Source organism: Macrotis lagotis, chromosome 2 (assembly GCF_037893015.1).
Source record: "Macrotis lagotis isolate mMagLag1 chromosome 2, bilby.v1.9.chrom.fasta, whole genome shotgun sequence".
Classification (NCBI taxonomy): domain Eukaryota; kingdom Metazoa; phylum Chordata; class Mammalia; order Peramelemorphia; family Peramelidae; genus Macrotis; species Macrotis lagotis.
In genome coordinates this window covers 331905416-331931759 of record NC_133659.1, presented here as the reverse complement: position 1 = coordinate 331931759, position 26344 = coordinate 331905416, and the positions used below count along the sequence as shown (strand labels likewise).

General features: G+C 48.2%; 2 protein-coding genes across 2 annotated transcripts; both read right to left on the bottom strand.

Annotated features, from left to right (window-relative positions):
* Positions 1 to 810: 810 nt before the first annotated feature.
* On the bottom strand, positions 811 to 15161 carry MIEF1 (mitochondrial elongation factor 1). Its single transcript, XM_074226972.1, has 5 exons — positions 15073 to 15161; positions 6159 to 6315; positions 5560 to 5737; positions 5188 to 5450; positions 811 to 4800 (listed from the first exon to the last, which is right to left on the bottom strand). Exons 2-5 carry the CDS (start codon positions 6306 to 6308, stop codon positions 3994 to 3996), a joined length of 1398 nt encoding a protein of 465 aa, XP_074083073.1. The 5' UTR covers positions 6309 to 6315; positions 15073 to 15161; the 3' UTR covers positions 811 to 3993.
* A 4026-nt stretch (positions 15162 to 19187) lies between these two features.
* On the bottom strand, positions 19188 to 19485 carry MIURF (mitochondrial elongation factor 1 upstream open reading frame). Its single transcript, XM_074220832.1, has one exon. It carries the CDS (start codon positions 19422 to 19424, stop codon positions 19209 to 19211), a length of 216 nt encoding a protein of 71 aa, XP_074076933.1. The 5' UTR covers positions 19425 to 19485; the 3' UTR covers positions 19188 to 19208.
* Positions 19486 to 26344: the final 6859 nt, after the last annotated feature.

The following is a 26344-nucleotide window of genomic DNA, read 5'->3' as shown; positions in this document are numbered from 1 at the left end:
AATCTAAGGGACCCTTCCATTCTGACATCCCCAACATTCCATGGAAATTGGATTGGACCATGCCCCAATTCATGCCTTACCAACTTCTTAAAATCCTTTAAACTGAAGTCACATCTTAACAAGCTTTAACTCAGCCTATTATCAGACTGCATTCTGTTGGGGGGAGAGGGAAAAAATCAACTCAAAACCTTGCCAAAAAAAAAAAAATGAAACTACCATTGTATGTAATTGGAAAATAAAATATGTAATAAAAAAAAAGCTTTAACTCATTCTTCCCATTGCCCAAAACTAAAATTCCTTTTTTCCCCCCTTGGATCTAAGATTTGAAGACCCATCATACTCTCACCAGGTGACTACTAAACTTACCTGTAAGGCCCAGTGCTCCGGGTTACTTTCATACCCTCCCTTAGGGCCCAATGGGCTAATCTTGCCAAGCCTCCCCACCATGAACACATAAGCAAGGATTTGCTGCCTGTGAAATCCCAGTAATAAAGCTTCAAGGCCCTCAAGATTTCTCCCTCTAAATGTGTCTTGACCTGGACCAATCAAGATGGATGGATAACCAGGAACACAATCACAGTTCTGTCATTGGTCATGAGAAAAGTTGTGTGTGCATAAAATTAGCAACAGAGCCGTTCTGTGTGGAGACACAAAAAAGACTCAAACGTGAAAAACTACCACAGAAAGCATGTGATCTTTCGGAATTACTGTGAGAGCCCTAGAAAAATCGGGGGGGGGGGGGGGACACTGCAGATGACCAAGGAAAGGAGTTCTCTCAATTCCCTCTGCTCCCAGCCCTCGTCCAAGCTGATTTTTAACTTGTAAAGGTAAAATGTCAGACACTTGTCACCCTGCCTGGTCCTGAAAGCTTCAGTGTAGTATCTTGAACTTCTCCTGGATGAAAGGCAAGACCCTCAACACTGTGACCCATGGAGGAACCCATTCCATCCTTACCAGTAACCGTCAAACAGTCTGGTCCATTGAGAAAATAGATTTCATCTACACCAAACACAAAAGTCAAGCTGGTATGAAGGATTTTTTTTATTTTATGTTCCCACTCTTTCAGAAGTCATCGACTCCCTTGGCCTCAAGGTTTTTAGGGGAGGATAAAAGGCGAGGGCAGGTCCCAGGACATGTGCTAGGAAGGCTGCCCAGTAGGACAGAGCAGAACACACACATACACACATACACATAACCTACCCAAGTCATCTGTCCACATCAGCCCAGACATGTTTGTACATCAAGGACATTGTATATACTCCACAGAGCAAAAGGCATTTTGGGAGTTTGGTCAGGAGCCCGGCAGGTCACAGGACAAGTCAGATTACAGAGAAGGGAACAACCCCACCACCCTGGGGCCCACCCTCCTGGTGCTTGGCTCAGTTGTCATTACTAAGTCCTGCAAGAGCTATACCCCCAAGGCATCTGTTACAAGTTGGAGAAGCTGAGCCTGGCATATCCTGCCCTCAGTCTTGGGAGTCTCAACAAGGGTCTCTATCTTCATTCCTTTGGTAATGCCCACTGGACACTGGGGAGCTACTGGCTCCCTTGCCAGGACCCACTCCATCTTTGCTCTCTGCAGCAACAGCAGCAAGATCATTCAGAGAAAGGCCAGGAGAACCATGGGGATGAGGGCCATCCCTTCAACCGGAGCATAGACTTTTAAAAATCAGTTCCTTAACATTCATGATAAAAATGCCTCAAGTAAATATAGGGGTCAGGAGAAAATCCCATTGCCCTAAGTTTATTTCTGGGGGATTGGGGACAAGGAAGAACCCTAAAACCTCATTGACTGAGGGTTCTGAGATAAAAGGCTGGTCAAATTAATTCATTTAAGAGAAGAAGTGGGTGGTTATGCCAGGTTTTCCTAGGATCAGCTGTAACTTGGTAGTCGATCTGGAGGCCCCCCTTACCCTGCCCCCAAGGATGCCCATCCCCTTCATCAATCAAGAACTTCTTGTCCAATAGAACCCAATTTCTTTTTGACCCTATGGGCTGTTCCCTGACCCCATCTCCTCATAATAGGGCAAGATCAGCCCATTTCTATTTGAAGATATAGTGAAATAATTCTTCCTAATTCAACAAACAAGTTCACATTCACCTCCTTTTCCCCCTAGAGAAAATGCATTTACTTTATCAGTGTGCCTGGGGCCCCAGTCTTACTGGTTTTTTTTTTTAAGCTTTGTATTCAATATTGAGGCGCTAATGTACAGCTGGTTTGAAAAAGCAGGCTAGAGAGAAATTGCAGACTTTAAAATACCTTACTGGATGGATCTCCCCAGTATGTTTCCCAAAAAATGTGGTCTCTTCCTCCTCTCTTTCCTCATGAACCCTCAGCATCCCATAGACACACAATCTCTCCAATCCTTCCTTCCAAAATGGGCCCCTAGAACTTTACTTCCCAGACAACTACTTAGTCTAAGTTCAGGAGGACACTGAGGACCTGATCGTGTGTGAACCAGTTTGCCATTAAAGTGTAAGGAAAAGACCAAGTTGTACAAGAATCTCATTGAGTGGGGAGGTAGAAAAAGAAGCAAAATACTCAGATTTGGCAGTGGGAATACAAAATACTGGGTAAGAAGGCAAAAGGTAGGGCCATCGACAGCCCTTCACCACACAGAAAAAGAAACACAAAACATTAAGACACAATGACAATATGTATTAAACTCCCCCTTTGCTGCCCCCAGGATAACTTTACATTGCAATAAATAGTGCATTTTTTAGCAGTGGGCAACAAGGGGGGATGGAGAAAGGCTTTTCCCCTTTCCCCCCATCATTTCACCCTCTGAGGCCCTTCTTCCCCCCTCCCCCCTGGTACTAATCTGACAGGCATACATGACAGGGAAGGCATATGCATGTTCTGGCAACCTCTGGCACACTTTGAATGTTCCTCTCCCCCCCTTCTCCAAGAGCAGACTCTTGGGGCTTCCAGGTGGCAGGCCTGGCCCTTGCTGAGACAAAATGCTATAAAAGGGATGCAGCACAAACGTGAAGCCAGGAGGTGGTCTCTGGTGCCCCTGTGAAGGCACCTCCAAGCAGTCTGGCCTTCCACCAGTCACCCACTAGGTTGCTACCATAGTTCAACTGCCATCCATAGCAAGACCAGGAAGATGCAGCTACCCCAGTGGTGGGGGATGCTTAGAACTGCTCACAACCCTCCATCTTCCGTCTTTGGATTCCCTCTTGGTCAAGGTCAACTCCAGTGAGGCTCCCTTTGGACAGCCATAGGGCTCCTACAGAGAGGGTTTGGTTGCTACCACAGGCAACCTCAATACTTCCTCCTTCCCTTCGCAGAGGGAAGAGTGACTCTGAAATGCAAACATTCCCTTTTCCAATCCATCTGACTGGTCTTATCTTTCCCAGGCTAGATGAGGGAGGTGGTGGGGAACAGGCCCACCTGACCCTGCAGAACCTGCCTGCCTCTTTCTGCCTCTGCAGCCAGGAACGTGGTTCCAGGGCCAGCCCCAGCACCCATTCCACAGACCCTCGATATTCACTCTCACCATGCAGAATGCATTTCATAAATGTTCACTCGTTGCTAGAGAGCGACATTCACTTAGGAGACAGTATCTTAATCAAGCAGACGTGCTCCAGGAAAGGAACCAGATGGACAAAGAGAAAGACACACAAAAGTTAAAAAAGCAAGGTCAGGTAGGGCGGCTCAAGGTGACCACAGGTCACCAAGTGACTTAGCAGCTGGGTCCCCCCTTCTTGCTGCACTTTATGGAAGTTGGCCTCATTGGAGGGGTAGTGAAAAAAAAAAACTGGGGGCACAGTGCTTAGTGAGGGGAAAGAAACAAAAAAGAAAAAGGAAGACAGGGCAAGAAAAGGCCATTGTAGTTGGCCAGTAGCGACCTGGGTGATGACCAGCAAGACCGAAGGCGGTGAGGAAGCCAATGAGGGGCCACCTCAGCAGCAGAGCCCAGAGGGCATTTCTGACCATCTCCTAGGCCTGCCCACCCAAGACCCAAGCACAGCTTTCCCCACCCCCTGTTACGTCTGCAGCAGGACCTCTGGCTCAGACAATGAGCAATAAAGGGTGTAGCCCAATTCATCGATTTCTCCAGGGGTAAGCTCTGAAAATAGGTTCACCTTGGGGTTCAGGGCACTAGGCAGCACTCCGGCCTCCAAGTAGCCAATCAAGGCCCTAAGCGCCTGCAGAAAGCGGTCAGCAAGCATGTCCTGAGACCAGTCAGTCTCCTCTTGGGCCAAATGGAGAATGACATTCGTGAGCTGACTGGCAGTGAGGTGGCCCAAGGCCGGGCTGGACTTGCATATAGCCTTGAGGATCTTGAGGCACAGTGCGCGACAGCCCGCATCATCCTGGTCCAAGGCCCGGAGGCGGGCGGTCTCAGCGGGCCGCAGGCTAAGCCTCCACAGGTTATCATACTGGGCCAGCCGGTGGGGCCTGGCCACAAGGACCGTGTCCCCGAGTGTCACAGACGGCAGGAAATCAATGACCAGGTGACGGTTTTGCTCATACTGCACTTCCAGAGTCAAGGCCTCAGGAGGTGGAGCTGGGCGGATCACGTAGTCCAAGAGGGACCCGATGGCTGGCCAGTTAATGGAGCCCGCCACAACCTTCTCAAATGTCTCCGCCACAGCTTTGGGGGAGAGGTAACCACCAACCACACAGCGGTCCCAGTAACTGCTGCCCCGGGGAAAATACTCAGGATTCTCACGACGCACCAGGAAGAAGCCTGGGACGTTCATAATGGTGTCCTCCCCCGGGATGCAGGACCACAGATTCTGCTCCAAGACCAGAGGCACGATGAGCTGAATGTGGTCAGCAGTCACCACCTGTCAGGAGAAGGCACTTAATGAAAGGGGGGTAATGCCCAAACCTGCCCCAGATGCAGTCAAAGAAATCTGACTCTCTCCAGCCCAGGCCCAGGCTAGCTTCCACTACCGCTACCTGCCCACAGTGGCATGCCCGGTGACCTCCTGAGAATATTCTCAATAACGGTGTGCTGAATTTTTTTAAAAGGAAGCCCCAAATTTCAAGAATGGTAAAAGAAAATAAAAGGGAATATGGGTGAGAAAGGGAACCGCAGGTCATATGCTGTCTCAGAGGGACACAGAAGATGCTATTCTCTTCCAAGCCTGGGTCATCTTTGGTCTAAATGTCCAGAATTATCAGAGAACAAGCCAAGATCACATGGCAAGTGCCTCCTTGTTGACCAATACCTGCAAGTCATCATAAAGGCTGCCGCTCAGGTACATATCTCGCAGTGGCATGTCAGGTAGCTTAGCTCGGAGGAAGCTCCGCAGTTCGGCACATATATCCACGGCTGCCTGCTTGGCCCGGGCCTGCTCGCCTGGGGGAATTGCCGCCCGGTTCCGGTAATAAGCAACCAGCTTCTCCTGCAGGGACAGGCGGAGCCGTGACTTCTTCAAGTCTACCTGGCTTTTCTTAGTGGATGGTTTTGACCGGGGGGGTAAGAACCCATCTGCCAAGGAAGGCAAAATAAATTCACATGAGAAGCCCTGTCAGTGCTGTGTCAGTTTATGCCACCCCTGGGATCCACACAGAAGGGGCAGGGTTGGGCGAACTCTCACCTGTGTCAAAGGCTGATGGGTCGGTGGGCAAAGTCTGCAAGGACCTGCTCAAGTTGGTCTTCATATCCTGCTGTAGTAGCCGTGAGGAGCCCATCCAGCTGGGCTCCTCCCAGCTTCTCTTCCCAGAATGGCTCAGGCGTGTGGGGCTGCTGGGAGCACTGATCGCACGGTCGTACATCTGCAAAACCCCAGCAAAACATGAGCAAGGAAAGTGGACAATCCAGGGCATACCTCACAACTGGCACCATTCCTTACTGTTCTGGACAGTTAAATTCGTATTGTGTGCTAAGCACTATGGGAGAATAGAGGAGAGAGAAGATTCCTCACCATCTTTCCAGTCTAGGGCATCAACATGACAACAGATACCAGTAAACACAAGAGATGACCACATAGTAGAAGGATTCTCAACCAAGTACCATAGGGAGTCCTGGAGAGAGGGTCAGTGCTCCACCTTCCCCAGGAAGGGGAGGAATTCAGCAGGAGGCCTTAGGAGTAGTAATAGGGGTGAGGGGGCACTTAGGGAAAGCAAAACAGCTCCAGCCGTGGAGGGTTTCTGCTGGACCCGAGCTCCTGGCAGTCCCCTGACCAGCTTCACTCACCCGTTTGACAGCCAAGGTGGCGATCCCCAGCATGGCAGCTCCGCCCACCCCTAGCACCAGCCGGGCATTGGACAGCACAAAGTCGATGGCAGTTCCGATGCCGTTGTCATCCTTCTTGCCCTTCCCCTGGCGCTCACCAGTCCCCGCCATTGCTCCCCTGTGTGAAAGAGAAGACACAGAGCTGCAAGTGGGGGACCCAGACAGATGTTTCTGTTCACATCCTCCTGATCTCAGTATGGCCAGCTGTCCCCTCACTGCTTGTCCTAAGATATCCGGACAACCCAGGATGGTACTATCTGGGCACCAGTCAGCCCCAGAGACAAAGAACTGGGTCTTATGACATAGTTGGCAAGGTGTGGGTGGGGATGACAAATGAGAACACCTGGAATAGGAAAAGCTCTCCCCTTCTTTAAATTTATCTAAGTTCCTGAAGACCCCTTCCTGTCTCAAAAGGTATAGATCACCCCACTCCAGTCAGGCGCCCTGGCTGCATCTGTAGGACCGACATGATTACTTCTGACTCCATTTCTCAAAAAGAAATGACACAGAATAGGTAATGACACTGGCACTGAAAACCCTCACTGGGTACTAAATGCCTGCCTGAGTTTTGTTCTGGGGGGTGGGGAGGAGGGATGGGGTGGTACATGGCAGGGTAGGAGAATGATGATGCCCAATGTTTTTTTGGGTTTTTTTAGGTTTTTGCAAGGCAATGGAATTAAGTGGCTTGCCCAAGACCACACAGCTAGGTAATTATGAAGTGTCTGAGGTGATTTGAACTCAGGTCCTCCTGACTCTTGGGCCAGTGCTCTATCCACAGCGCCACCTAGCCGCCCTGATGATACCTAATGTTCTGGTGAGAACTATGTACGTCTGATGGCGATCAAGGTAATTGCTTCCAGGGAGAGACTTTGCTGGAACACACTCTGGCAAAAAGAAAAACCAAAAAACCCCAAATTCTATGATATTCAAGTTCAGCCCCTCAAATCAAAGAATCTGGGTCCTGGTCTCATGTCCCTGGAGAGTCACTGGTCACACTCTGTGGTCACTACTTAGGCACAACTGGTCAAGATGATTCCCAAACAAGCCTGTATTCTCAAGTGCAAAACTGCTTATGTTCCAAGATGGGAAAGGCAGAATCATCCTCTTCCTGTTGCTCAGGTAGTCCAGGACTCCTGGCTGTTTGCCAGCACCCAGACCAATCAGAATAACACTCTAGGGGCAGCTAGGTGGTGCAGTGGATAAAGCATGGGATCTGAAGTCAGAAGTACCTGGGTTCAAATCCGGTCTCAGGCACTTCATAATGACCTAGCTGTGTGGCCTTGGGCAAGCCACTTAACCCCATTTGCCTTGCAAAAACCTAAATAGATAGATAGATAGATAGATAGATAGATAGATAGATAGATAGATGACGCTCTGTATGGCATCCAGGTGAGATCCCCCTGGATATTTAGTAGCTTTCTCGGCACCTACCACCACCACCACCACCACCACCACCACCATCTCCCAAAACTCTTTAATCCTCAACATTTGACCCTGGTTAATAACTCTGGGCCCCAGGTATCTTGGCCTTCAGTTACTGCCATTCTATCTGCTATACAATATGGAAACTCCTTGAGAGCAGGACTGGTTTGCCTGTGCTTAACACTCCAAGACCTTAAAAATGCTTGTCCAAGGGAACCTAGGTATCACAGTCCCAGAGTCAGGAAGAATTAAGTTCAAATCCTACCTCAGACACTGAACACTTGCCTGTGTGTCCTTGATTAAATCACTGAACCCCATTTCCTTGTCAAACTACCTCCACCCCCCAAATAAAGAGAAATGCTTGTCTACTTGAACTACATTCAGTTGTTTCTAGTTTTAAACAATGTTCACTTGTGGTCCAGCATTTCCAAAACCTCTGTTGCCATCATCCCCTTCTCCCAAAGTTTAAGGCCCTAATACCTTAACATTTGGGGGGCTCCATGAGAGGCCATAGGAGGAAAAAAAAGGGATCTTTATTTGTGATTTCCCTTTGCTAAATGTGGTAGGACAAAGCTTGAGGCTGGAGGCCTGGGGTGCATTCCTGGCTAGATATTCTGGGAGAGAGGCCAACTGTGGCAGCTAATTTTACCTCCCAGGTCAGGGAAGGATGTCCATACTGTTACTCTGCTTCTAAGCCTCCCCTCCCCCCAGCATCACAGAGACAGCCCAGACAGCTCTAACTCAGCTATATGACTCTGCTAGTTTCCAAGTCTGAATTCTCACTGCCTACAAACTGTAGGATTTTTTCCCTCCTCAAAAAGAGAATCCCTCACTGGTGAGAGAGCCCAGAAGACTCCTCCTCCCAATGGGGGGTGGGGGTGGGGGTGGCTTCCAGTGTCTTGTGACAGGAGCCAAGAAGAGTTGGACTCAGGGTTACAGTTCTCCCTTCAGGAAACCCTTGAATTTTCCTACAGGGCTGTACTTAAAACCCAACAAAGAGGGCAGACCCGTTCAAGTTCTTCAGTTCAAAGACAACACCCCCTCACTCTGGGCTAGAGAAGATTTCCAACGTCCAAAATACAATTCACTCTTTCCTAGTTGGGTCCAATTCATTCCTAACTCAAAAATAGGGGGTACCCAGGGGACCATGGAGGAAGAAGTAGGATCCATGACCTTTGGATACCTGTGACCTACAATCTGGATGCAGGACTGAGGAAGGGAGGGCCAAGCAAGTCACTAAATTCCAGGCAAGTTATTTATCCAGTTTCTCTAGGTATAAAATGGAACCATGACTACTAATCATACAGATGAATTGACTGAAATATGGGAAAGACTAAAGCTAAAAGGGGCAACCAGTAGAGTAGTTTGAAAACATCCTTTTCATACATATACCAATAAATAAAATGTTACATGCCCAGGACACCCTCAGTCAACATCCTCAGTCCCTGACCAGAAGTGGACAATGCCAGCCTATTTGGGTATTAAGGAAACCACCAAGCAGAGGCCTGTGCTACCCTCCACCCACTGGGATTACCTAACTGCTGGGAGTAGGGGCAGGGACAGGAAGCGGAGGGCAGCACAATGTGGGGAGCGAGCTACTGCTGAAGTAATGTTGTGACGTTTCCAAAGTCCCCTAGGAGGGAGCTCTTTTAAGGAGCTATTTTTGAAGCACTTTCTCCCTACCAACCCTGTGAAAGGCAGTATAAGTCTACCATTTTCTAAGCACCTTTCTAAAGTACCATTTTCTATGCTAAGTATCAGACCTCTTACTAGAAACCCCCAGGAAAGGTGGGGTGTGATGGGCCTTTGGTGCCTAAGTGGCCCTAGGAAAGTCTTTCACCTCTCCCAGCACATGAATAGCAGTTACCAGTGAGAGAAAGGCCACATCATCAGTCAAATTACTGTAGATAGTGGCATCCCTTGAAACAGATAGTCAGGAAATGGTCTCCCGATCTGGTCAGCAGTACATCCGGCACAATTATGATTGCCCTAAGAGGGCTTTGCTAGCTACCCCCCTGAGGAAAGTCTGCCCGCCATGGCTCACAAGTGCAGCAGATGGAGAGGTGCCATTTCCCCTATTTTGCTGAAATGAGTTTGTATTTAACCTAAGAAAACTCAGGAAGTCAGGAGATGAGTCTAGTCTTGATCCCAGAAGATCCAATGGGCAGTTTTGTTCTCTGCTCACCTTTCTTGCAATGTATATTAAAATGTGTAGCCAGCTCCCAATAAAATACTTCTCTCCAAACCCCACCCCTTGAGAGAAAGTACCAGTGTGTGGCACAACAGAAAACGTACTTGTGCAAGACCTCACACATAGCTAATAAAGTGGCCAAAGCAGGTCTAGGGTCCTTTCCACCGAGGCCTGCTACCTCCATGCTGCTCTAGTTACTAAAGTCTCTTCTAGAGAGTAATCAATTGCTACTGTAACTCTGTAGGCCTTCCTCTTCCTCCTCCTCTTCCTCCTTCCTTCCCCAGAATTCTGAGAGCTACAGAAAAGCTGGGAGGTCACTGAGCTCTGATCTATGTATGTGGTGTGACCCAAAGCTCACTTTTATACAGTTTTACAAAACACTTTCCTCAGGGGAGGCTGAAAGTAAAAAATCACCCAGCATTGGCTACATCAGTGAAGCTGAGGCCCAGAAAGAATAGACTCCCTTGGTTTGCCATGTCACAGACAGCCCACAGATGCCAAGTACCTAAAAGTCCAGAGTCAGGCTTCTCTCCACTTTCCCCACCCAATGTCCCACTACTGTTTTCTAGAAACTTTTCTTGTCTTTGGCCTTGGGATGTTCTTACCAGAGTTAATCTTTTTTTTTTCCCTTGAGTTAATCTTGCTTCATTCCTTTAATAGGTAATTTGTCCTTTGAGGCTATCTATCACTCAGAATAGTGACATTTCTTTTTCCACTAAGTCACTTTGATACTTGGGCATTTTTACTTGTTCACAGCATTCACTTCTCCCTCCTCTGGTATCATCACTTTGATCCCTTCTGATTTCAGTGATTTTTTTTAAAATCTGTTTTGTTTTCCTTAATTTTTATTTGTTGCTTTTTGATTACCATTGGAGAAGCTTGCCTCCCTTTGGGCCTCAAGTTCTGGCTCCTTGACTGCAAAGCTGAGAAAGTACAAAGGGCTTTCGCTCCCTCCAAATCTAGGAGGTAAAGAGCTGGGGAATGATTAACCCCATGGATAGATGGGAAAGGAGTCACTCAGGGGAGAAATCACTTGTTCAACATTACTCTGCTCACCAGAGATGCAAAATCTTGGGGCCAGCTCTCTTGATAGCAAATACTAGAACCTTGATAGGCCACAGTACTCCTTCTTGATTTGTCTGCTGCTCTGGGGTCCTATGTTCATCCTTTCCTCTATTCCCTGCTTCCCGACCCCACTCTCTCCTAATCCTCTTCCTCTGGCTGACCATTCCTCATCACACCCCTCCAACTGTGGGTGTTTCCCAAAGTTCTGTGCTAGCCACCTGTTCTCTCTCTATACTCTGCCTCTTGGTGATTTCTTCAGTTCTCAGGGCTGAATTAATCACATATATGATTATATAGCCAATCCCAATGTCTACCTGGGCATCAACCTTGACACATCACCAATTACCTATGAAACATTTCAAACTCAATGTTCAAGAACTATCTCAAATTCACACATATCACAAAGCTCATTATCTCTCTCCAAAAATTCAATCTGTCAAAGGTGCCTTCGATATTCCAATCTCTTTAAATTCAGATCTCGGGGCGGCTAGGTGGTGTAGTGGATAAAGCACCAGCCTTGGAGTCAGGAGTACCTGGGTTCAAATCCGGTCTCAGACACTTAATAATTACCTAGCTGTGTGGCCTTGGGCAAGCCACTTAACCCCATTTGCCTTGCAAAAAGAACCTAAAAAAAAAAAATTCAGATGTCACCACCATCACTCCCCATGGTTTCTTCTTTCTTCTAGTATTAATTACAAACTAATGTTTAGTTTTTAAAACTTTTTAGAAACTGGTCCCAACCTATCTTTAAAACATCAGAGTAAATCCCCCCATTTCTGCTGCCTCTCTGCCTTATATTGCCTGGCTACTTCCTCAACTTTTATAGAAACTCTTTCCCCTTAAGCTCAAGCCCCTCAAAGACAATCTCCTACAAGCTCTCTACAAAGACAAACTCCCTTGTAAAAAATTACCTTTATTAGATAACTTATCTCAAAAGCTACCTTTATTTACTTCTAAATATTTACAAAAATGGGTAATATATTAATGTAACTGTCCCACTGTTAGAACACAGGAACTGTTTCCATCTATTTTGTTTCCCAGTTAAGATCCATCACCAAAGGCACTTGGCAGAGCTGAACAAAAATTTGTAGGCATGTATGTATGGAGGAAGACTGCCCCTTCTCAGTCTCCTAGGCTGGATCCTCATCCAGATCATAGCCTGGAATCCCCCAGTGTCACACAGGGTTCTGCCCTGGGGACCCTTCTCTCTTCTCCTTTCACTTCCTCTTCTCTGACATGGTCCCCATCCTGGGAGAGACCCTCATTACCTCACACCTAGATGCTGTTTATCCATTATAGAAGAAGACCATAATATCACAAAGGTAATGCCCAAACAAGCACAGGATTTGGATTGGGGTGGGGTGGAGGGGATGACGACTGTGTTTAATTATCTTTCTCCTTTCTCCTCCAGTCATTTGGATTTTGAGGCCAGATATGAATCAGAAGGACTAGAGATGGCCCTGAATAAGGAGGCAATCAGGGCTAAGTGACTTGCCCAAGGTTACACACAACTGTCAGGTATCTGAGGGATTCGAACTCATGTCCTCCTGACTCCAAAGCAGTACTCTATCCACTGCTCTACCTAGCTGCCCCCCGCCACCTCAACCTAGACTATTGAAATAGTTGCTGAGGGGGTTGCCTGGCTCCAGTTTATCCCCCTGGATCTATCTTTCCTTCAGTCACTAAAGTGACTGCCTCTGTGTCTGTTTCTCTCCATTCAATAAACTCCAGTAGCTCCCTATAAGCCTCCAAAATCAAACATAAAATTCAATCCCCCAACCCCAGCTTACTTTTGTTGCCAGTGGTGACACTGGCCCCCTTACTTCCACAAGCCCTTCTGTCTCTCAGCTCTGGGCATTTTCTCTGACTGTTCCCCTTGCCTGGAATGTTCTCCCCTCCTTATCTCCACCTTTGGTTTTACTGCCTTCCTTCAAATACCAACTAACATTCCTTCACTTCCAACCTCTTAATTTTAGTGCCTCCTCTCTTTAGTTATTTCCTATTTTTCCTAGGTGTAGCTTGTTTGTTCCCGTCTATTTCCTTGTTGTTTCCCCCATCAGAGGTCCTTGAGGGCAGGAACCTTCTTCTGCCTTTGTTTGTTTCTCCAGGACTCAGCAGTGTCCATCAGAAAGCTTCATAAATGTTTACTGACTCCCAAGCAATGCCAGACTTTCTGAGGAAAGGTGCTTTGTAAAACTCATCAGTGTTACTTAAGTTTGAGTAATCCCTGTTATCATCGTCAGGCCTAGGATTCTAAGAGGCATGAGTGGGAGCACCTAACTTAAGAGCCAGGAGACCTGAGCTTGAGTCAGCCCCACTGATTTCTAGCTGACCACATCCCTAATCTGTGGCCATTTGCAAGATGGGTATAACCACACCAAATCATAATGACACAGGCTTTAATGTTTAAAAAGATACTTATGTACAAGTTTGTATGTAAGGCAGACTTATAAAGTATGTAAAAGGCAGACTTATAAAGCATGATGTAAAAGGCTGCCTTTTATGAAGTATGTACGTAAAAGGCAGAGTTATAAGGTATGTATGTGAAAGGTAGACTTATAAAGCATGTACGTAAAAGGCAGACTTATGATGTATGTATGTAAAAAGCAGGCTTATGATGCATGTACATAAAAGACAGACTTTTTAAGTATGTATGTAAAAGGCACTTGTGAAGTATGTACGCGAAAGGCAGACTTATAAAGCATGTATGTGAAAGGCAGACTTATGATGCATGTACGTGAAAGGCAGACTTATGAAGCATGTACGTGAAAGGCAGGCTTATGAAGCATATATGTGAAAGGCAGACTTATGAAGGATGTACGTGAAAAGCAGACTTATGATGTATGTATACGAAAAGCAGACTTATGATGTATGTATGTAAAAAGCAGACTTAAGAAGCATGTACGTAAAAGACAGACTTTTTAAGTATGTATGTAAAAGGCACTTATGAAGTATGTACGCGAAAGGCAGACTTATGAAGGCTGTATGTGAAAGGCAGACTTATGATGCAGGTACATGAAAGGCAGACTTATGAAGGATGTACGTGAAAAGCAGACTTATGATGTATGTATGTAAAAAGCAGACTTACGAGGCATGTACGTAAAAGACAGACTTATTAAGTATGTATGTAAAAGGCACTTATGATGTATGTACGTGAAAGGCAGACTTATGAAGGACATATGTGAAAGGCAGACTTATAAAGCATGCATGTGAAAAGCAGACTTATGATGTGTGTACATGAAAGGCAGACTTATGAAGGATGTACGTGAAAAGCAGACTTATGATGTATGTATGTGAAAAGCAGACTTATGATGTATGTATGTAAAAAGCAGACTTACGAAGCATGTACACAAAAGACAGACTTATTAAGTATGTATGTAAAAGGCACTTATGATGTATGTGAAAGGCAGACTTATGAAGGATGTACGTGAAAAGCAGACTTATGATGTATGTATGTAAAAAGCAGACTTACGAAGCATGTACATAAAAGACAGACTTATTAAGTGTGTATGTAAAAAGCACTTATGATGTATGTACGTGAAAGGCAGACTTATGAAGGATGTACGTGAAAGGCAGACTTATAAAGCATGCATGTGAAAAGCAGACTTATGATGTCTGTACATGAAAGGCAGACTTATGATGTATGTACATGAAAGGAAGACTTATGAAGCATGCATGTGAAAAGCAGACATGATGTTTGTACATGAAAGACTTATGAAGCATGCATGTGAAAAGCAGACTTATGATGTCTGTACATGAAAGGCAGACTTATGAAGCATGCATGTGAAAAGCAGACTTATGATGTATGTACATGAAAGGAAGACTTATGAAGCATGCATGTGAAAAGCAGACATGATGTTTGTACATGAAAGACTTATGAAGCATGCATGTGAAAAGCAAGACTTATGATGTATGTACATGAAAGGCAGACTTATGAAGCATGCATGTGAAAGGCAGACTTGTATATATGTGAAAGGCAGACTTGATAAAGTCTACACTTCCCAGGTTTGGTGTAAGGAACCCCGGATCTTCGGGACCCACCGGCTGGGTGACCCCTGACAACAAGCCACACCTAAGACACCGGCAGGTCCGCCAGGTTCCTCCCACCTCCTGCCCGGCCCAGGCGGACCCCCGACCCGCGAGGCTGTCCCCGGCCCGGCCTCCTCGGCGCCCCCAGCTCCGCCCGGCCGGCCCTACCTGGGCTGCTCAGCGCATCCTGGCCCTCAGACCAGGCGGCCTCGCTCCCCGCGCAGGAAGGCCCGGCCCTTCTCCAGCTGCCTCTGCGCGGCCTCCGGGCCGGCCCCGGGCGGCAGCGGGCGGCGGAACTCCCGGCGCACGGCCGCCACGTAGAAGTCCCGGTCGGTGAGGCGCAGCCCGCGGGCCCGGCGCAGCAGGGCCCGGTACAGACCCAGCACAGCGCCGCGGCCGGACTCGGCCATGAGGGCCCGGGGGCCGGAGCCGCGCCTCGGCGAGCCGGGGCGGGCCCGGAGATGGAGCCGGGGCCGGGGCCGGGAACGCCGCCTCACTCGGCCTCCGCCGCCGCCTCCTTCACGCCGCGGTCACCGGGTAACATGGCAGCTTCGCTTCCGGGGCACGACCTCTGTAGAGGAAGAAGGGGAAGGAGCCGGGGACGCAGGAAAGGGCCTGGGCGGGACTTCCTGTAAGGGCAGGCCGCGCCCTCGCGAGACTATCCCCGCGGTCTCGCAGCCTCCCTAACTCCCAACGGCCCCTGGAGCGGGGGCGGGACCACGTCTCCCTTCCCAACCCCCTCTCTGTGCCCCGCCCCGTCGGTGGCGTCAGGGGATGTGGGCGGAGCCACGTCCCGGAGCTCGGCCCCTCCCTCTGCCCGTTCCTGGAGAGGCGGCTGTGCGGAAGTGGGCGGGGCTGCAGCCCCCAGCCCTTCCAGCCCCGCCCCCTGAGGGACGTCCCTAGGAACGAGGCGGAGCCACGCGGCTCCCGCCCATTCCCTGAAGATCCCTCCCTCCCGGCAGGGGGCGCGACACCTCCCCTGAGCCTCTGGGGCCCCGCCCCCATTGACGTCATCCAGCCTCTTCCTCCCGCGCGCTTCACCCCCCTCCGCCAGGCCAGGGAGGGAATGGTTGGGTCGGAGGGCGCATGCTCAGTAGCGGCCGCCCCCCCCATGGGGGAGGGGAGGAGGAGGCGGGGCTGCCGCTCAGGCTCCTCCTCCCGGAGCTGGAAGGACCCGCCCTAGACTGAGGTCTCACGAGATTCGAACCCAAGGCCTCCGGCTCTGACCCCCAGCCTCTTCCTGTCAAGGTCCTGCGAGCAGAGGCTCGGAGTCGGGAGAGACCTGGGTTCAGATCTTGCCTTTGTTTCAGCCCTGGTCCGGCTCCCCAGCTCTGTCATCAGCTTGCTGCGCACCTAGGCACCTGGGCATCTGGGCACCTGCGCACCTCGCACCTGGGCATCTGGGCACCTCGCACCTGGGCACCTGGGCACCTGGGCATCTGGGCACCTCGCACCTGGGCATCTGGGCATTTGCGCACCTGGGCCCGACAGCCCCAGTCCACAGGACTCTGGAGCCTTTTGCAGGGGCTCATTCCCTCACCCACCCTGAGAAGTGGGGAGAGAAAACTGAGGCCCAAAGGAGTGCCCGGCACCTGGCACCTGGCAGGACTCCTCTGGGTGCCCAAGGAGGTGCAGATTTAGACCCGAAAAGAGAGAGATCATCCTAGCAAAGCCTAGGCAAGCCGAGACTCCCAAAGGGTGTGAGGGCCAGACCTGGGATTTGAACCCATGGCCTGAGACTAAGTTCAGTCTCTTGCCCCTGCAGCTCTGGGCCTGAGTCCTGGGGGAGGGATCTAAGAGGAAGACGGGTGGGAAGGGGCCTGGATTTCAAGTCTGAGAGGGGAGGGGGAAGAAAATGAGCCGTGATTAAGCTCCTGCTGCATGCACTTTGTCCTGTCCCACTGATCTCACCACCATCCTGGAAGCGGACGCGCATTATGACCTCGATTTTACAGCTGAGGAAATTGAGGCAGATGGGTCAAGAGACTGGATCAAGGTCACCCAGCTAAAAAGGATCTCCGATCACATGTGAATTCCGGTCTCCCTGACTTCAGCCCTTTGCCCAGGGTCACACAGCCAAGACATAACAGAGGCGGACTTCGAACCCAGGTCTTTTCCCAGTTCAGCCTCACTTAGATGCTTACAAAGACTAATTGCTGGACAAAATTAGAGCCAGACAGAGTTAGAGCAGGCAGGCTTTTAGTGGGCCCTCAAGATCCCTGGGGGTTGGCGTTGGATGACTATTTGTTCTGGAGGTTGTAAAGGGAACCCCGGGTCCAGGATGGGGTAGAGCCAGTGGCCCCAGATGTCCCTACTAGCCCCAGGTTTCAGATGAAGGGGATTCTCCCAGGACTCCAAGTCCCCTCCTTCCCCTTTCCCAAAGTGAGATTGGTGACGGTGCATGGCCCTCCCACTTAAATCCAATTCATTAGCATGGCATGGCATGGCGTGGCGTCACCAACCTAATGTCACGTCCTCTTAGTAATTAAAGGACAAATAACTTCTATAAATAGTATACTGGGAACTCAAATAGAATTTGCCAGTTGGACAACACAGCTTCTTCCTTTCTTTTTCTTTCTTTCTTTCTTTCTTTCTTTCTTTCTTTCTTTCTTTCTTTCTTTCTTTCTTTTTTCTCCCTTTACTTTCTTTTTCTCTTTCTTTTTTCTTTCTTTTTCTTTCTCTTTCATCCTTCCTTTCTTTTTTCTTTCTCTTTCATCCTTTCTCTTTCTTTCTCTCTCTCATTCTCTTTTCCTTCCTTTCTCTTTTTCTTCCTGTTTTTCTTTTTTTCCTTTCCTTCCTTTCCTTCCCTCTGTCCCCACCCCTTTTCTGCAGGTGCAAATTTTGATCCTTGAAACCCCACAAGAAATCTTGGGGCTTAAGAGCTAGATTTCTTTTTTCAGGACCAAGTCTTAAACCCAAGCTGGAGACCCCACCTGGTCATTATTTGGACCCTGATTGCCATAAGAGTGAATGTAAATAGCAATTTTTTTGTTTTAGCCGGACACCCTGAGGGTGTTCTCCTTCCAGATTGATTATACGAAAAGCAGACTTATGATGTATGTATGTAAAAAGCAGACTTAAGAAGCATGTACGTAAAAGACAGACTTTTTAAGTATGTATGTAAAAGGCACTTATGAAGTATGTACGCGAAAGGCAGACTTATGAAGGCTGTATGTGAAAGGCAGACTTATGATGCAGGTACATGAAAGGCAGACTTATGAAGGATGTACGTGAAAAGCAGACTTATGATGTATGTATGTAAAAAGCAGACTTACGAGGCATGTACGTAAAAGACAGACTTATTAAGTATGTATGTAAAAGGCACTTATGATGTATGTACGTGAAAGGCAGACTTATGAAGGACATATGTGAAAGGCAGACTTATAAAGCATGCATGTGAAAAGCAGACTTATGATGTGTGTACATGAAAGGCAGACTTATGAAGGATGTACGTGAAAAGCAGACTTATGATGTATGTATGTGAAAAGCAGACTTATGATGTATGTATGTAAAAAGCAGACTTACGAAGCATGTACACAAAAGACAGACTTATTAAGTGTGTATGTAAAAAGCACTTATGATGTATGTACGTGAAAGGCAGACTTATGAAGGATGTACGTGAAAGGCAGACTTATAAAGCATGCATGTGAAAAGCAGACTTATGATGTATGTACATGAAAGGAAGACTTATGAAGCATGCATGTGAAAAGCAGACTTATGATGTCTGTACATGAAAGGCAGACTTATGAAGCATGCATGTGAAAAGCAGACTTATGATGTATGTACATGAAAGGAAGACTTATGAAGCATGCATGTGAAAAGCAGACATGATGTTTGTACATGAAAGACTTATGAAGCATGTATGTGAAAAGCAGACTTATGATGTCTGTACATGAAAGGCAGACTTATGAAGCATGCATGTGAAAAGCAGACATGCTGTTTGTACATGAAAGACTTATGAAGCATGCATGTGAAAAGCAAGACTTATGATGTATGTACATGAAAGGCAGACTTATGAAGCATGCATGTGAAAGGCAGACTTGTATATATGTGAAAGGCAGACTTGATAAAGTCTACACTTCCCAGGTTTGGTGTAAGGAACCCCGGATCTTCGGGACCCACCGGCTGGGTGACCCCTGACAACAAGCCACACCTAAGACACCGGCAGGTCCGCCAGGTTCCTCCCACCTCCTGCCCGGCCCAGGCGGACCCCCGACCCGCGAGGCTGTCCCCGGCCCGGCCTCCTCGGCGCCCCCAGCTCCGCCCGGCCGGCCCTACCTGGGCTGCTCAGCGCATCCTGGCCCTCAGACCAGGCGGCCTCGCTCCCCGCGCAGGAAGGCCCGGCCCTTCTCCAGCTGCCTCTGCGCGGCCTCCGGGCCGGCCCCGGGCGGCAGCGGGCGGCGGAACTCCCGGCGCACGGCCGCCACGTAGAAGTCCCGGTCGGTGAGGCGCAGCCCGCGGGCCCGGCGCAGCAGGGCCCGGTACAGACCCAGCACAGCGCCGCGGCCGGACTCGGCCATGAGGGCCCGGGGGCCGGAGCCGCGCCTCGGCGAGCCGGGGCGGGCCCGGAGATGGAGCCGGGGCCGGGGCCGAGGCCGGGAACGCCGCCTCACTCGGCCTGCGCCGCCGCCTCCTTCACGCCGCGGTCACCGGGTAACATGGCAGCTTCGCTTCCGGGGCACGACCTCTGTAGAGGAAGAAGGGGAAGGAGCCGGGGACGCAGGAAAGGGCCTGGGCGGGACTTCCTGTAAGGGCAGGCCGCGCCCTCGCGAGACTATCCCCGCGGTCTCGCAGCCTCCCTAACTCCCAACGGCCCCTGGAGCGGGGGCGGGACCACGTCTCCCTTCCCAACCCCTCTCCGAGCCCCGCCCCGTCGGTGGCGTCAGGGGATGTGGGCGGAGCCACGTCCCGGAGCTCGGCCCCTCCCTCTGCCCGTTCCCGGAGAGGCGGCGGTGCGGAAGTGGGCGGGGCTGCAGCCCCCAGCCCTTCCAGCCCCGCCCCCTGAGGGACGTCCCTAGGAACGAGGCGGAGCCACGCGGCTCCCGCCCATTCCCTGAAGATCCCTCCCTCCCGGCAGGGGGCGCGACACCTCCCCTGAGCCTCTGGGGCCCCGCCCCCATTGACGTCATCCAGCCTCTTCCTCCCGCGCGCTTCACCCCCCTCCGCCAGGCCAGGGAGGGAATGGTTGGGTCGGAGGGCGCATGCTCAGTAGCGGCCGCCCCCCCCATGGGGGAGGGGAGGAGGAGGCGGGGCTGCCGCTCAGGCTCCTCCTCCCGGAGCTGGAAGGACCCGCCCTAGACTGAGGTCTCACTGCCCCGGGAGCAGCGGAGGCGAGATTCGAACCCAAGGCCTCCGGCTCTGACCCCCAGCCTCTTCCTGTCAAGGTCCTGCGAGCAGAGGCTCGGAGTCGGGAGAGACCTGGGTTCAGATCTTGCCTTTGTTTCAGCCCTGGTCCGGCTCCCCAGCTCTGTCATCAGCTTGCTGCGCACCTAGGCACCTGGGCATCTGGGCACCTGCGCACCTCGCACCTGGGCATCTGGGCACCTCGCACCTGGGCATCTGGGCATTTGCGCACCTGGGCCCGACAGCCCCAGTCCACAGGACTCTGGAGCCTTTTGCAGGGGCTCATTCCCTCACCCACCCTGAGAAGTGGGGAGAGAAAACTGAGGCCCAAAGGAGTGCCCGGCACCTGGCACCTGGCAGGACTCCTCTGGGTGCCCAAGGAGGTGCAGATTTAGACCCGAAAAGAGAGAGATCATCCTAGCAAAGCCTAGGCAAGCCGAGACTCCCAAAGGGTGTGAGGGCCAGACCTGGGATTTGAACCCATGGCCTGAGACTAAGTTCAGTCTCTTGCCCCTGCAGCTCTGGGCCTGAGTCCTGGGGGAGGGATCTAAGAGGAAGACGGGTGGGAAGGGGCCTGGATTTCAAGTCTGAGAGGGGAGGGGGAAGAAAATGAGCCGTGATTAAGCTCCTGCTGCGTGCACTTTGTCCTGTCCCACTGATCTCACCACCATCCTGGAAGCGGACGCGCATTATGACCTCGATTTTACAGCTGAGGAAATTGAGGCAGATGGGTCAAGAGACTGGATCAAGGTCACCCAGCTAAAAAGGATCTCCGATCACATGTGAATTCCGGTCTCCCTGACTTCAGCCCTTTGCCCAGGGTCACACAGCCAAGACATAACAGAGGCGGACTTCGAACCCAGGTCTTTTCCCAGTTCAGCCTCACTTAGATGCTTACAAAGACTAATTGCTGGACAAAATTAGAGCCAGACAGAGTTAGAGCAGGCAGGCTTTTAGTGGGCCCTCAAGATCCCTGGGGGTTGGCGTTGGATGACTATTTGTTCTGGAGGTTGTAAAGGGAACCCCGGGTCCAGGATGGGGTAGAGCCAGTGGCCCCAGATGTCCCTACTAGCCCCAGGTTTCAGATGAAGGGGATTCTCCCAGGACTCCAAGTCCCCTCCTTCCCCTTTCCCAAAGTGAGACTGGTGACGGTGCACGGCCCTCCCACTTAAATCCAATTCATTAGCATGGCATGGCATGGCGTGGCGTCACCAACCTAATGTCACGTCCTCTTAGTAATTAAAGGACAAATAACTTCTATAAATAGTATACTGGGAACTCAAATAGAATTTGCCAGTTGGACAACACAGCTTCTTCCTTTCTTTTTCTTTCTTTCTTTCTTTCTTTCTTTCTTTCTTTCTTTCTTTCTTTCTTTCTTTCTTTCTTTCTTTTTCTCCCTTTACTTTCTTTTTCTCTTTCTTTTTTCTTTCTTTTTCTTTCTCTTTCATCCTTCCTTTCTTTTTTCTTTCTCTTTCATCCTTTCTCTTTCTTTCTCTCTCTCATTCTCTTTTCCTTCCTTTCTCTTTTTCTTCCTGTTTTTCTTTTTTTTCCTTTCCTTCCTTTCCTTCCCTCTGTCCCCACCCCTTTTCTGCAGGTGCAAATTTTGATCCTTGAAACCCCACAAGAAATCTTGGGGCTTAAGAGCTAGATTTCTTTTTTCAGGACCAAGTCTTAAACCCAAGCTGGAGACCCCACCTGGTCATTATTTGGACCCTGATTGCCATAAGAGTGAATGTAAATAGCAATTTTTTTGTTTTAGCCGGACACCCTGAGGGTGTTCTCCTTCCAGATTGATTTTTTTGACTAGATAAAAGAGGTCATTCTTTGCTTTTCTTTCTAACCAGCCTCAATCACTGATTGGGTGGACCTATATCTTTGTCACTATATGGCTCTGGAGGAGAATGTGAGGCTGGTGACTTTGCACAGTTCTGCCTCACTTAAACTCAATTCATTTGCAAGTCATGGCATCACCTTCCTGGCATTCTGGTGCTCTTTGAGAATAAAGGGTAAGCAACAACAACCACCACCTTGATATTTGTCAGCTGGGGGACCCTGACTAGGAAATTTCACTTATCTCACCCTCAGTTTCTTCATCTGTAAAGTAGGGATTCAAATTTTGCCCTTCACTCTTACTGGCTATGTGATACTAGACCCATCTCAGCCTCAGTTTGCTCATGTGTGAAATGGGAACAATACCTGGCAGCCAGCTTTCACAGGTTTTATAAGGAGCAGAAGTATGCTAAAATTTAAGACTTCAAATGCTGTTTAAGTCAGAGATACATGTAAATACTTGGGTATGCTTTGTAAAGTCATGAAATGTCATGTGTCCAATATTGTCCAGATCTATGTCTATTCCCTAAGGGAAATGGAAAGGAGATTGTGCATCATTTTCTGCTATTAACATCACAGGAGAGTCCCTGCTTCCTTTACCCTTGCTTGACTTCCTTTATAGGTGTTCACATTTCTAAGTGTTGGTTGGATAATCTCTGAAAACCTACCAGGACTCAATGCCAACTTTGTCCCTTGTTTCTGTTTGAAGTTGTGGACAAGATGTACCCCTTGCTAAGCTTCCTCAGGGGAATGAAAACACATCTAAGGAGTGTTTATTCCAAGGAGGGTGAAGCATAGGGGAGACTGGGTAGTGCAGTGGGTAGAGCACCACCCTGGCGTCAGGAGGACCTGAGTTCAAATCTGACCTCAGACATTTGACACTTACTAGCTGTGTGACCTTGGGCAAGTCACTTCACCCTGATGCTCATATCCAGGGCATCTCCAGTCTTCCTGATTCCTAGCTGGCCACTGAACCCAAATGGCTCTGGAGGAGAAAGTAAGGCTGGTGACAGCCTAGCATCCTCTCACTCAAATCCAATTCATGTGTTTATCATGGCCTTCTTCAAGAACAAATTGGTATATGAATGGGAGGGACACTATTGTTCTATAAGAAATCATGAGGGATGGGATTTCAGAAAAGTCTAGAAAGACTTGCAAGAATTGATACTGAGTGAAGTGAGCAGAACCAGAACCATGATCAATGATGCTGATGGATTTGTTCATTTCAGCAGTACAATAAACAAAGATAATTCTAAAGACTTGGGATAGAAACCACCATCTATAGCCAGAGAAGGACCTGTGGAGTTTTTTTGTTTTGTTTTTTTGGCAAGGCAATGGGGTTGAGTGACTTGGTAATTAAATGACAAGGTAATTATTAAGTGTCTGAGGGCGGATTCAACCTCAGATCCTCCTGACTCCAGGGCCGGTGCTCTATCCACTGCGCCACCTAGCTGCCCCAAGGATCTATGGAGTTTAAATGCAGACTAAAACTATATTAAATTTTTACAAGTTGCCTTACGTATTGTGTTTTTTTCTATTTTTTCCTCCAATTTGATTTGATTCTTCTCTCACAACATAACTCACCTGGATCTATGTTTAGCATAATTATACATGTATGACCTATATTCGATTACTTTCTGTTGGAGGAAGAAACTCAAAATCTGGCAAAAAAAATAATGGTTGAAAACTATCATTCCATGTAGTTGGAAAAATAAATAAAATATTGAAAAAATAATGAAGGACAAACATCATCATTCAAGTATTGTGCTCAGTAAGCAAAGATAAAAGTGTAAGCAAGATAATCCTTTCTTGCCCATGACAAGTTTATATTTTACCAGAACTAGTTTATAAAAAAATGAATGTTGAAAACTATCTTTGCATATAATTGGAAAAAATAAAAGAGCACTCAAAAAAACTATGATTAATATGATTGTCCACATCAGACTGCTGTCTTGGGGAGGGGAAAAAAGAGAGAGAGAAAGCTTATCAAAAATGAATTTTGAAAAGTATCTCCACATGTAATTGGAAAAAAGAATAAAATACTATCAAGATAAAAATATCAGTTATTTTTGATTTCCTGCCTTTTCATAGGAAAGAATGAAGGCAAACTAGTGGTTGTAAATCATCTCTCTCTCCAGTCTGTGCATATTTCAGCATCTGCCCTTGGAGTGCATAATGATACCTTCCTTGTTGTTCTTGCTGCCAACATCTGTAGAATGTGGGCCCAGGAGGAGCTCGATGAGGCCTCTTGGACTCCTTCTAGCATCTCCTTAATGAGGTACAAGATTTCCCCTGACAAGGTTAATTCTTTGTTAATAAAGCAAGGCCTTTGTTCTTGGAATTAATGATTTCTCTTTGACAAGTATGAGCTTTCCTTGTCCTGGATACAGAAAAGAGTTGATGATTCCATATGGAGGATGACTCATTTCTATGCCTTGGATTTAACCTTTAAAATGGAGAATAGCAAGGGCGGCTAGGTGGTGCAGTGAATAGAGCACTGGCCCTGGAGTCAGGAGGACCTGGGTTCAAATCCGACCTCAGACACTTAATAATTACCTAGCTATGTGACCTTGGATAAGTCACTTAACCCCATTGCCTTGTAAAAAAAAACCCAAACAAAATGGAGACTAGACAGGCAGACAGACATGGAGAGAACCAGAAAGGGAAGCCAAGGAGTCATTTGGATACAGCCAGACTCTAGTCACCTGGAAGGATACCTGGGTGGAGGGGGCATTGCAGCCTGAACAGTGCCTCCTGAGGCCCTAGGAAAGGAGGGAATCCCTTGGTCCCAAATGCAAAGAACACTAGCACTGAGGAGTTAAGGTACCTAGCCTCTTGGATGATGCCAAGGAGGATCCAGAACTCAATAACATTGAGGAACAGAACTAGGTTGAGAAGGAACATCAGACCTTTCCCTTCACTGGTGGTATGAACAAAGGGGACTGTAGATTCCTGGAAGAAGAAAGACTCATGGGAAAGGAAGGACTCTTTAGCAATCCTGAATGCCTTCTTCAAGGGAATCTGTCTGTCTGTCTGTCTGTCTCTCTATATATACGGGTATTGGAGGGTATTATTATAAACCTGGAGACCTGGTTGATAAAGGAAAGTGATTCAACTGTGTGTGAATCCTTTCTGTTTTCTGTTGGGTGAAATTAGGTTTGACCTGAATTTGAAATGGTGTCAGTTTGGGTACTTTAATGAACTGATTTCCATTTTTTTTTTGTGATGCTAGGGGTAAACTAAACACCAAGATCCCTAGGGAAACTCTGGGATGAGAGACAAGCCAAAGAAGAAATGATTCTTGAGGAGCTACCAGGCACTAACCCAATTTGTGTAAGTTCAGAGACTACATATCTCTTTTCAAAAAAAAAAATTAATCCCTTTTTGTTGTTCTTAATATGCTTTTGTGGATAAAGCTTGGTTCTTCCTGAGATTCTGCTTTATTTTAACTATTCATATACGTCTGCATCATTCTTATATCACATGTCCTTCTGTTCATCTCTTGTACCCATCCTTTCAAAGGAAGAAGAGACAAAACCTTAGCTCATCAGAGGGCTCCCTGTGGAGTTTTCTTTCAAAGCCTCTTCCTTTTCATCCTAATTTTCATCATGTGAGCTATGGAATCAGAACATCATACATGAAAAGGGTCTCAGAAAAAATCCTGATCAGTCCCCTATCTGAAGCCCTGTTTCCTCTCTGTGATCATTACCTCTCCTTCAGACTCCTAGAATCACAGGACAAGATTTTCTTGAATTTTTTTTTCCATTTTTGGTCAACTCTGACTTTTGGGAAATTTCAGCTTCTATCAGAGTGAAATCTATTTCCTTGGCCTTGGCATTTGCCCAAGTCTTGTCTTCTGGGGCCAAAGAAAATAAGAATGCTCCTTTGTGTACTCAAACATCCTTCAAATATTTGCAGATCGAGATCATGGTCCCCCACTAAGCCTTCCTCTTCCTTCCAACAGCTCCCCAAGTGTCCTTTGGATACTCTCCAGTTTTTGCAAGATCCTTCCTAAAATGTATAGCCTAGAATTGGACACCAGGTGGAGGACAGTAGGTTTATCACTGCTTATTCTCTAAACTCTATTATCGTAGCCTTTTTTGTACCATGCCTTTCCTTTGATTCTTACTCAGCTCAGAGTTTATTTCACATCCAGATCTATCTCACATTAGCTATTTCCCAGTTATATCTGACCTCATTCTACTCTTTGGGGACTGAATTTTGGAATCCTCCCTCCCAATGTATGACTTTATATTTATCCCCGTTA

Bases quoted from the DNA above. Each gene is read 5' to 3' on its own strand.
- MIEF1 (XM_074226972.1), bottom strand. From the start codon at position 6,308: ATGGCGGGGACTGGTGAGCGCCAGGGGAAGGGCAAGAAGGATGACAAC. The intron at 5,738-6,158 runs GTGAGTGAAGCT...GGGGTTTTGCAG, and splicing joins CCACCTTGGCTGTCAAACGG to ATGTACGACCGTGCGATCAG. The intron at 4,801-5,187 runs GTATTGGTCAAC...TTCTCCTGACAG, and splicing joins GCCTTTATGATGACTTGCAG to GTGGTGACTGCTGACCACAT.
- MIURF (XM_074220832.1), bottom strand. From the start codon at position 19,424: ATGGCCGAGTCCGGCCGCGGCGCTGTGCTGGGTCTGTACCGGGCCCTG.